The sequence below is a fragment of the Passer domesticus genome, chromosome 5 (genome assembly GCF_036417665.1).
Source record: "Passer domesticus isolate bPasDom1 chromosome 5, bPasDom1.hap1, whole genome shotgun sequence".
NCBI classification, from domain to species: domain Eukaryota; kingdom Metazoa; phylum Chordata; class Aves; order Passeriformes; family Passeridae; genus Passer; species Passer domesticus.
The window spans coordinates 80,275,102-80,287,224 of NC_087478.1; the positions used below are offsets into that span (position 1 = coordinate 80,275,102).

Consider the following 12,123-nt stretch of genomic DNA (forward strand, 5'->3'; position numbering starts at 1 on the left):
TTAAAATGCAAGGAAAATATTTTAGGAACAGTTGAAAGAGTGTAAATGGTATTTTCTATGCCTTGTCGTCTTCCAGACAGCCAAGCTTTTTAAGGAAGATGGGACTGGAGGCAGATTTCATGATTTTATCTTCCATTTCTTCCTGAAATGTTCCAATTTTCAAGACGGGTTAAAAAAAGAATGAAAGACCTCATACTTCTTGATTTAATGGCTATGTAATTTTCTTTCCTGATTTCTTTCTATTATTTACCTGCTGTAGAAATGAAAAACAGAGAAAGTCGTAAATTAGGACTATTTTGTACAAGAAACTTTAGTTGTTGTGCCTTTTTTTTTAATGGTGTCATTTTTATCTAAAAACATAGTGAACATAGCGTTCATTCTGAGAGAAAGCTGCAAAACTGTAATTGTATTTTAGATCACCATTCAAAGTAGTATGCATCATTTTGGGTATCTGGCCTACTGTAATTTCATAAATGTGGGGTTTTTTCCAACACAGTTAAAGCAAACCAAAGCATGCAACACATAGAATTACTAAGTGGAGTGTTTGAAAGAGTAGTTCAGCCTCTGGGTTGCAGGTTTTATTTCAGTGTGTTTAAGTTTTGATTTTTTTTTTCCTCATTCCACACTGTGGGTGACAGAAGCTTATGTCACCTAGAGTTAGACTTAAAATGAAACAAAAATAAATAAAATTGGGATGAATACCTTCTGTTGTAACACAGATTTTTCATTGCAAGGTGCTGTTATCTAAACTAATACAGTATCTTGGGGACTTAATGGAAAATCTATTTATGGAGCTAAGCTTTAACAATTTCTGAGTGCACTTTTTAGCTCAACAGCTTTTTATTCCTTCTGCTGGGGAATATATTTTTGTATTGAATTATTAAGTGAGATGTCTCTATTTCTTTTAGATGGTAATACACAACTGTGTGCAGTGTGTGGTATTGCTGTTCTGTGTCATTTGTGGATTTTAGGCTACATCTGTATCAGTAAATGAAACAGGCCAAGGCCTCTAGGGCAAATGGCCCAGAATAGACTTTGGCTGTAGAACTAAACTCCCTTCCTTAAAAATATATCCTCATGCCTACTGACAGCAGTTTGCAGTGCATGCTGCCCATCTGAGCCATAGGAGTACTTGGCACATGCCAAAATCAGATCAGGAAATTTGCTGGTAACAATATTAATGATGGAAATGTAGAAGCTTGTGCCTTTGCTGTTAATTTGATAAAAAAGGCCACCCTCAGGCTTTGAGGATCAATTTCTTCTGTAAAACAAGAAACTAAAAAAGGCTGAAATATATTTATATATGTAATTTTTTTTCCTTTATATATCCTAGCTTTTGGGGAATATTAATTGGAGGTCCATGTCTTCTATATTCTTTGACTTAACTTTCTTCAGCTGATTACACTAAGATAAGAAGTGGTAGAATATGAAGGAACTGGAGGCACAAAAAAGAGGAAAATATCGATGAAACTGACAACCATTAATACAAGCTCTTCCTTCCTGCACTGTGTGCTATGCAAGTGTAGAAACAATGGGAAAAAACATAGAGATTTTCTTTAATATTAGTCAGAATTAGTACTTAGTATTTAGATCAGCTGTTTCAGGCATCCTGTTGCTATTAATTAGGAGTCAAGGGTAATAATAATAGTAGTAATTTGTTGTTATTATTACAACTATAATAATAATAATATGTCTGGAAGTAACAGAAAAAAGAATAATCAAGCTCCACATTAAGAAAATATGTCGACTCTCTGGAGAAAGTTCTGAAACAAAAAACCCAAAGCAGTGCAGTGCTTTCATTCTGTTGGCTATTTTGGGGCTTAACCTCCATTCTGTGCTTTGTTTCAGTGGTGTGCAGCTCCAGCTATGAGCATTGCTCTCCGAACCTGGAACTATAATGAGACTTTCCTGAGGAGCTGAAGGGAGCCACCAGCCATGGCACACTTTGGGAGGGTGCCCTTCTCACCCAGTGAATTCTGTGCAGGACAGCCCGGGCACCAAGCAGCTCACCCAGTGTGCCATGCTGGCTCTGATGTTGACATCCCTCTGGGATTTGATCGAATAGTTGATGAAGTCAGCAACGAATTTTTTTTTTATGGTTCATCCCATCCACATCATCATGAAGAAATGTTTCTCCCATCAAACCTTTTCAGTCAGAATGTGCCTGACCAGCATCTTTACAATCCTCCTCTGGTTCCTCAAGGAGAGCTTTACCCTGGAAGTCCAATCCCTCACTGGCAGCAAGGCACAGTGGCACCAATGGTTGGCTTCAGACCTTCCTTACTACCTGACTGCAGAAACTTCTTTGTGGTGGGACCCCACCCCTACAGCCACGAGAGAGAACTTCATGGAAGGAATAGTGTAAATTCAGTTTCAAATGTGGAAAGGGGCAGCACAAACCTGGAGTTTCACATAGGCTTTGACAGTCTGGATGTTCCCAGTCCTGTTTCCTCAGACAGTTATCCATTTGGACAAAAAGTGACAGAAGAAAGTGGAAATGGGGAAGCTTCCGTAACCAACATTTCCAGAAGATGCAGCACAGGACTTACCTACCCCCAGGGCTCTGGGCATAACAGAGAGGTATTTAAATGTTCTTATATTAACAGTGCTTAAGGTTTTTGTTCTTGTTTGTGTCCTTGCGCTTTGTGTATTCACTCACGCTGTTGCAACATGGATTAGAAGCACTTAATTGAAAGACCTTATGAAAAATAAAACATTTATGCCTCAGGGGAAGCAAAAGAATTTTATACCAGAAGAGAATCTAGATTATGGTCTAGAATGCCTCCAGTAGGCTCATTTTATGGCTCACTGAACCATAAAACTACCAGAGAAGGATAAGTACAGAAATGTAGAGTAAGTGTTTGAAAGATAACATGACAAATCTTTATGGTCTGATATGAAACCTGAGATTCAAAATAATACATTATGCTGAACTTGGTTTGTTTGTTTTTGTTGAGACAGATTACTGTCTCTGTGTCTAGTCTGTCTGACATATCCTGATCCTGAGGGATGAAACCTATACCCCATCCTACCTTCACCATGTCCTGCGTGCACTTCTGTGTGCACATGTAATTATTTTCTAAAAATAGACACATCTACTCTAACTGTGGAAGCTGGATCCTATGACACACACTCTTTTAGCTGTCTGTCTGAAGCAAACCCTTTATCTTTTTTCCTCCTTCATCAGGTGTTCTTAGCTCTATTTGTGATTTTGCCATTTTTAATAACAGTGTCTTATGGGAGTCCCATGACTCTCTGTGATGTTATATCTGTCCTCATTTTCTTTCTTTCAAAATCCTGATATGGAGAAGGGAAAAGAAAATGATAAACCCTTCCTTTCCTCCAGTGCTTGTTAGCAGTCTGAATCATTATAGGAATCCTGAAATAGCCTACAGGATACCTCTGCATCATGAATATTAAAAGACAGTTTAGGTTCACCTTCTGCCTTTAAGTCCCAGTGATCACAGTATCATACAGCAGAGGGGAAGAGACACTTGATTGACTTGTTTCTATGTCTCTGAATGAGGAGAACTATAAAAGTAAACATATGCAGGCCCAGACAGATGGGAAGGCAGCAGGGGGAAATATATCTGAGGACAAGAACTCTTAAGTCTAATCCTGTGCACTGCATTTTAGAATTTCAGTGATGAATACAAAAGAGGAGGGGAAGAATAAGTGGAGAGACAAAAGGCTGTTGTTGCTTTTTTACTCATGATAGGAAATCTAAAGCATGCTGACATGGTGATGAAAAGAACAAGCCTTCTCAGGAGAAAAGCAGAAAATAGTGGGATACAAATGAGCAGGAGGAGATGAAATGATGGGATGGGAAGAAGAGGTGCTAGAGGAAGCACACATTTAAGAACAGGCACAAACGCTTCTGCGACGGAGGAGGAGAGAATTATAGGGGAGGGAAGAGAGGAACTGAGTGAGCCAAGGGCAACTACAATTGAATGTGTGGGAGGATTTGATTAAGTCAGGAAAGTATTTGAGCTGTTTAGCTTGAAGAGGAAGAAATGGGAGAGAGGAGTGAATTGATTTGTAGCATAAAATTCACTGTGGTCACAGGAATTCCTTCAGGGAGAAAAAGCCATGTCAGGATAGAAAGAGAGCCAAGGCAAGGGGCTGGCAGCTGAACCTTGAGATGATAAGGGAAAATAAGAGTGAAAGGAACTCTTAGAGAGAGGGAGGAGCAAAAAAAGCCTGTAAAGCAGTTACTGCTGCTGGGCTGGGAGTCTTGGAGAAGACAAGTGCTGCGGGGTGACGGACCTGATGGCGAGTAAGACAGTCAGAAGGGCTGGAAAAGTGGGACACCACAGCAAAATAATGGGAACAGGTTGGATTTGTGAGGTCCAGAGCAAGTAAACAATGCATCCAAGTAATAGGAGGGGAGAACCAGCACTTCAGAGTGAAATACAAAGTGTACTGAGACACAGAGTTTAGAATTGAGATGGGTCATAGGTAGGCAAGATGAAATATTCACCCTGCTGAAATCATACTGGTATTCTGATCTATAGCTCTTGGAGGCAGTTGTATGGCCCTAGGCTTTATTTAATGTGTGCTAATAAAAATATTATAATTATTATAATAAATGAAACATTAATATGTTCTGGCCTTTTCATTACAGGTCAGATGTTCAAAAATAATAAAGGAAACTATCTTTATAACATCCCAATGAAAAGAGATGTTATATTTTTTTCCATATTAGAAAGAAAATTGAAATAAAATCTAAAAGGTATCTAATATACTTAGCTACTCTTTGATATTTAGGATCTAATTTTAGATTCTAGTGTTTTCAGAGTAACTAAGACTCATATCTTCATCCAAGTCCCACCATCAAACCAAACATGATTTTGTTTTGGGTGCTCCAGGAATGAAAAATAGACTATTATTGTTCATATTTGGAAGGATGATTTAAGTGACTTGATTAGTATATGTGAGAAGTCTATGGATGAAAAAAATTCCGGTCATCAAGGGATGCATTCTGTTGCTTCATCCCTGTTGCCATAATTTCAGATATGGAGTTCCATCTCATTCACTGCTCTCTTTGACATATTTGCAGTTCATGGAGACTCAAGTCCTGTTGAAAAATAGTGTGCAATAATGCAATTAACATTTTACCTTTATATGCAAGAATAAGAAAGTGAAGTTTCTGGACATGTGGAAAGAAGATATGACCAAACTAAATCTCTCATCCCTGGAGCTGGACCTGTTTATCTCCTTTATATACCTCTGCCACCAGAATGACTTTGAGTTACTTAGCAATGGTATTTTCCAGATCTGTAGCCTCTTACTACCTCACAGGATTCTTGTTTGCCATTAGAAATTATTCAGAGATTCTGCCAGCAAAGGTGCAAAAAAGCAGAGGGCTCCTGTGCCACTCCTGTGTCCTGCAGGGGAGGATCCAGATTACAGTTTTGGGCTTCTCTTTTCCATCCTTTAGTCATTATCTAATCATACTCTTCTTCAAGCCATGAGGATTTGATATTCATGTCCATGTCCTTGTGGCAAATCATGCACTCCAAGTCTTGTCCCTCTTCTTGCCCAATTCCTCTCTGCTTGTCCTTTCTTAGTTCACAGTTGTGGTTTGGCTCTTTTAATACAGTTCCATTTCAAGTTGTGTGCCAGCCTCACCTTTTCTTACCTGTGGGCTAATTTTCTTAGCTTTTCACACAGTGGCTTTTTCTCTTTTCTCATGTACTTTTTCCAGGGCATTCTACCTGCTCTGCAAGGACTGAGTTGCAGGAGAAAAAGGAGTCTGTTTTGTGGGGTTTTTTAAATGAATAGGTAATTTTTGGAGACTTACCAAATCACTCATAATTTCTAAATAGTGTATGTCCTCCAGAAGTTCTTATTACTGTCTGATGAGGTGAATTGAAAAGTAGGTGCCTAACCAAAATAGAAACAATTACACCAGTGGAGGTGTTAGATTTTCACTGGATTTTGAAGGACCTTTCTCAGCAGTAGTTAGAACCAGGGAATGATGAACTACTGATGTAGATTGCTAAATTTAATTTTACTCTCTTATTTACTCCCTCAGGATTATCCCTTGGCTTTTTTTTTTTCCTACCAGACAATTTCAATTTTCCTCTCTATTGATGATGCCCCCTTAGTATCTCTGAATTTCATGTGCACTCTCCTGATGTTTTGTGTGGTATTGTGGATAATGAAAATGCTACATCCCATCAGTCTGGGGTCTCACTGCAGTCTCATAAGGTTTCTTACTTTTGAGCTTTCAGTTCTGCTGTTGTGGTTTCCCCACCAGCCAGCTCCCATCTTTTATAATCATCCCACCTTTTAAATTGTAACTCAAATTTCCCACCCTGCATCTTTTAATACATATTGCCCTTTCTTGTCCAGCCAAATAGAATCGTATGTTCCATTTATTAGTTATTAAAAAAAAAATCCACATTGTAATATAAATCACTATTTAAATTATAAAATAAACCTTTTGTCTCTGTTTCCTGCTCTCTTTCTGAAGGGGTTTAAAAGCTCTTACACAGTTAAGCCTTGTAATGTCTCTACCTACAAGAGCAGAAAGGCTTGCAGATGTAATAGCATTAAGTTCTTTTCTGGAGATGATATTCTGGCTGAGGAGTACTTCAGGCAAACAGACAAAGGGATGCTTGGCCCAAAACAGTGGCTCAGACCTCTGCTCTCCAAGTTGACAGAAAGTATGTGGGGATTTTTCATGTTCAGTACAGTCCACTGGTTCCCTCTTATCTGTCTTAGGGACTTACCTGAGAGGTTTATGGCGTTTGAGGGGATGCTGAGCTTCCTGCCAGGGCAGAAAGAGAGAAAATAAGGATTAAAACACACTGAAGCATAACCTTCAGTTTGTCCTTCTGCCTTTTGTAAACAAAATATCTGCATTTGGAGTTATCTGTGCCTTGGTACCAGGTGAATCCTGAAAGCTTGGTCTGAAATTCCTCATGTTCTGGATGGAGGGGATAAAAACAGTTGCTACCCAGGGCAGCTGATGCTTTGTGACTTCTGAAAGCATTTAGAGTGCAGTCAAAATGGGGTCATTTGTGTTTATTTGGACCTCCATCAAGTCAGGGGAGGAGTGATAGGCTCTCATGGAACAAAATTCAAGATTAGCCTTATGGTCTTTATGCTTCTCATATCTAAATAACTCAGCTCTGTTTCTTCTGGGGTTTTGGTGTTTTTAGGCTGCAGCTTGGTCTATCCAGCTGATTGAAGCAGATCAAGGAAGTAATGAAAACACAGTTGGTTTCTGCAATGCAGTGGAGAAGTAAGTAATGAAAAATCTTTTTTTCGGCCAACTATCACATTTCACTGACTTACATTGATGGGATTGGTTATCCCTGTGTATTGGGGTGACTGGGATGGAGGTAATTATCCCCTCACAGGGCTGGGGTATGAATAGTACCCTTGGCTACTGCTGAGCAATGTGCATTATTATGGCGTTTTTCTGAAGCCCTTCTTCCTGAAGAGAGGCTGGAAGTTGCCTGCTGATTGGAAGTTGAGAATATTTTGTCTTCCCTTAATTATATGTTTGTCCTTTACCTTTGCTTTTGTGAAACTGCCTTAATTTTGACCCAGTAGGGTTTTTTCCCAACTTTTCTCTCCCTGTCCCTGGGCTGAAGAGGAAGGGAGTGGTAGAGCAGCTTGGTGGGCACCTGGCATCCACCTAAGGTCAGCCAGCCACACCCTGCAGTCCTGAACAATGCTGCAGTTCCAGGGTTTGCTTAAATAAAGAAACACTTCTAATTTTGGTTTAAATATTAGAAACCACTAAGGAACATTATTTCAAAAAATATTTAATCTGTCTGCTTTATTTGTGATAAGTACATTTAACTCATCACTGTTGATGGCTTATAGTGTGTGAAACTTCCAATCCTTTTTCTGTCATTGTCTTGGACAATATTAGTGCCTGTGCAACTCTGAAAATAAGAGCTGGAGGAACTGATTGAGAACAGAATTGCTACATACTGTCATGATGAAAAGTGAGACTTAGCAAGTGACAAAACCTACTTTAATTATATTTTACCATTACACTTAATAACCTGAGTTAATGGCATAGAACATTTTTTTACTTTCTTAATCTTCTGCAGAAAAATGAATTGTGTTGAAACCCAAGCACACAAAAAATTACAAGTATTTAGGCCATCTGTGCAGACTGATTTTTCTTTTGTAGATATTCACTGATCACAGTGTCAAGTTGGTTAGCACAAATGCATGCTTTTCCCTCCTGGAAAGTAGTTGGAAAATGGAATCCTGATTTTGTTATTAGACTTTAATGAATTGATTTTATTCAAGGTCAGTCAAGGCTGCTTTTCTTAAAAGAAGATAACCCAAAACAACCCAACCAAAAATCCCAGTTTGATGTTGCACTGAAATTAAGAGGACTATATTATATATTCAAATGGGGTGGTCAGCTTCAAAACATACTCAGTCACAAGTCTCAGTTTCCTTTTCCACAGTTCATCAGCCTGAACCCCAACCCAATTCTGCCATGAGATGCATGAAGGCACATTCCACATGACTGCTTTTCTCTCAGCTATTCAGATTTTTTTAATGTCTAAATGTTCTAATTATATGAAAAGCTTTATATTGATTTTTGAGTAGAAAAGTTTATTTACTGGGCTAAAAAGATAAATATGAATAAATGGTTCTTGTTTTGAAGGAGTTTGTTTTGTGTGTGTCATGAGCAAACACTCTTAAAAAGAAAATAAGAGCAGATTTTGTTTTTCTTCTATTAAACAAGTAAAGAAACATTTTAAGGACAAAATGTCACTACAACCAAAAGACTGAAAAATACAATAAATTTTCAAATAACTTACATATTCAGTCTTGCCAAATGAGCATCCTCCCAGTGCCCAGTGAATCTCAGGTGCTTGCAGAGGCAGGTTGCATAGTTCAGACTCTGTGTGATGCATTCTTGCAGCTCCAGCTTGTAGCTCAGCTAGAAACCCACTGTGTTTTTGTTGAGGTGATACTTGCACAGGTAGCAGTGTGTAATTGAAGCATTTGGTTGAACAGGACTGTAAATCAGTCTTCAAAACCCTTTCTCAGGTGACTTCTAGGACTGTGAGCAGAGCTGTAGTGAGCAGTCATCCCTGGGTGGTTTCAGAACACATCCTAAAGCCACTTTCAGACCAGAAGGTGCCAAGCTGGCCATCTCAGAGTCCAGTGCTGCAAAATGCAGAGTTCCTCCACCTCTGTGTCTTCAAGGAAGTGCTCTGCACTGCAGAGAAACAGATGAAATGCTGTGGAATAGCAAATCCCTATAAATGTCAGTACTTGCTTTCTGTGCTGCAACAACTCAACGTGTGCAGTAAGTGGCACAAGATTTTGTTTGTGTAATGTTTGTGTAACACTTCAATTCTTCTTTGGAAGACCCAAAATTTCAAAGTTTCGCACTGTTTTGCCCACCTGCTCAGGCCAGAAGCCCTTTAATCACATGAGAATATTGGATGACCATAAATGAGCAACACATTTGGAAACTGAATGGGTTTTTACCTGAAAAGCAAATTTGTGTCCCCACATTTTGCTAAAATATTAGCAGTGTGTGGGTAGGGAAGTAGATGAGGTTTGCTGAGATTTGGAATGACTGCCATCAAGTTGAGGAGGTGATTCATGCCCTATGTGTGTACATAGCCTGGTAATTTGAGGCTGGATAAAGGCTAGTGAAGTTGCCAGTTTTATTCAGTCCTGGACTTTCTTGCAGAAACACGTTACAGGGGAAAAGCTGTGCCTTGTGCACAAAGAAAATAGACTGACACCAACTACACAGGTCACCCAAACAGCCTCTGTAGTGCAATGCTTTCTAACCATGAGGATAAATCTGCCTTGTACTGGAGGTTCTCTTGTCAGGCCTCATTTGCTCCCACCCCACTGAAACACCAAGCCCTGGCTTTCATGATAAGAAATTGGCTGATTTGCTGGGTTATTAAATTTGGAAGCTTAGACTTCTTTCCCCCCAACCCTTTTTTTCCCTCCTTTTTTTCCCTTTTTTTTTTTTTTTTTTTCTTTTTCCTTCCCATGCTGTAGAAATGCAGAGCACAAAAGAGTAGTTCACACAGTTGTTTAAGAGACTTGGGCAGCAGCTCTGAGTCAGGAGGTAACACAGTAATAGAGACTTGTGAGAGAGAGCTGGGGTCCAAAATAACCAGAGTTATCACAAAGCATTCCCAACTTAGCTGCAAAATGAACCAACAAACAAAAAAGAATGCAGGATGCTTAGCACAAGATATTTGGGTTTAGCTGCTAATTATTCAGGCTAATTAGTGAAATGTAAAGCTTCAGCTGGTAGAGTGTGTACTCTTACCTGCAGCTGCAGAGTGTACTTGCTTAAAAAGCAAGTTTAATCCCAGATGATAGGCATAATACCTGTGGCCAGTGTTCATTAGGAAATGGGACATCAGGAGGAATTAGCTTCTGCAAGTCAATGTTAATTGGAATGACAAGTGGCAATATATTTTATAGTTAATGGTATATCAGAGGGACTCAGTGACTGCAATTGTTACTGCCCTCTACAGACTTTTACATAAATACCCAGAGTTTTGATGATGAGGATTTCAGATTGGGTCGGAGGGAGTTGTGGAAATAGACACTCCTTAAGATTTGGCATAGGAAGCATGTTCCTGTACTGACTTTGACCAGATGTCCCAGTTGCAGCTGTCTGTGCACGTGCTCTTGGCTAATTCTGTGTTAAAACTCTGTTATTTAAGTACATATTTGAGAACTATAATTTCTACTGAGCTCAGTGTACACTGAAGTCTCTGTTTAAACTCCTTTTGGTTTCACTGAGGTCAAGCTCAGCAAGCTCAGTGGTTCTGTCAGCTTCATGAAGATTATGCTGCTGCTTTCCCTGAAATAACAGATGTAGTTATGTGTGCTGATATGTAGTTATCTCACTAATGCATGAAAACACAGTTTGTGTTTTTACCATTTCTCTCCACAGACTTTTATTTCTAACAGCTCTCTATGTATCACCAAATGTATCTCATAGAATTTTTTTATTTGGCCCTTAGAAGAGACCAAAAATGCACACCTCTGTAGACATAGTTTCTTCACATGTTTTTTTTTTTCCAGGATCAGAAATGCCTATCCTGCTTTTGATTTGAAGACAAATAGTGGGAAAATCTGGAGTATCACAACAAGGTTCCCAGAGCATATCCTTGGTGGAACAAAATTCAGAATCAGCATTTGGACAGATTTTTCACCACATCCTCTACTCCTTACACAGTATGGTAAGTGATCGAGGTTGTGTACAGGGGAAGCACATCAGGCATCAAATGAAAGGAGAAATTCCAAGGAGGTGGGAAGAATAAAGGAGAATAATTAAGATTTGGAACAGTTTGCTCCTGAAGTTTGTGGAGTCTCCAGGCTTGGAAATTTTTAAGGTTTTAAAAGACAAAGCCCTGAACAAAGTGGTCTGAATTCAGTGTTGACCCAGCTTTGCAGGGAAGAGGTTCTTCCCAACCTAAATTATTCTGTCACTAATGACCATGAGAAGCTGCCACTGCTCCTGTGTATCCTGTATCTGTGATTAATGGGAGAATCTTTAATTCCAGCTCTAGTAATTTTTATTTCTGCAACACATGCAAAAGTAATAGACATTAAAGCTTATTTCCCTATGTCTTACTGTGCTACATTATTAAGTCATAGTCTTTTTTTTTGTCTTTTTTTAATTAATAATTTCTTTCGTTTTCAAGGAATCAGTTGCCTGTAACATGCTGAATATTAATTTTCCTGAGCTTGTTTAGACTAGGCAAGCACTAAGGTTGAAGTAGGAGGAAGAATTACTCTTTTTTGCCCCATCTAATGTAAAGAATGGTTCAGTTAGGCAAGAACTTTTGGTAGAGTAAGGAAAGGAAGATGGATCTACAGAGTGGAAATGAGTGATACTAGCAGTTTTGGAACTTTTTTCCCCAATGAGTGACATGAAAAAATGCATGTTACAATTTTAATTCAAGATTTTGTGTTGCTCTTCATCTTCTGGACTGTATAAATTTAGCCAGCAAGTACTGCAGTTTAAACATCAAACCAGATGAGGTGCTTACAATGGCGTGTTCTGAGAAGGCTAAATGATTTAAACTGGTAAAAAAATGTGTAATGGAAGTGTCTTTTTAAGGAAAAAAAAAATTTTGCAAACAA

At 38.9% G+C, this 12,123-nt stretch overlaps 1 protein-coding gene across 18 annotated transcripts in view; it reads left to right on the top strand.

The window, feature by feature from the left end:
- Window positions 1-12,123, top strand: part of PIK3C2G (phosphatidylinositol-4-phosphate 3-kinase catalytic subunit type 2 gamma) — a 241,376-nt gene that overhangs the window by 57,636 nt on the left and 171,617 nt on the right. For 17 of the 18 annotated variants that reach the window (XR_010362871.1, XM_064421395.1, XM_064421393.1 and 14 more), the window contains 3 exons: window positions 1,849-2,580; window positions 7,170-7,252; window positions 11,059-11,216. Coding sequence is in view for 17 of the 18 variants with exons in the window: in XM_064421395.1 (XP_064277465.1) it covers window positions 1,936-2,580; window positions 7,170-7,252; window positions 11,059-11,216 (886 nt within the window). In the remaining variant the exon portion in view is untranslated. Of the gene's footprint in view, window positions 1-20; window positions 216-1,848; window positions 2,581-7,169; window positions 7,253-11,058; window positions 11,217-12,123 lie in introns of those variants that run through there. The other variant, XM_064421391.1, reaches the window with a different exon arrangement.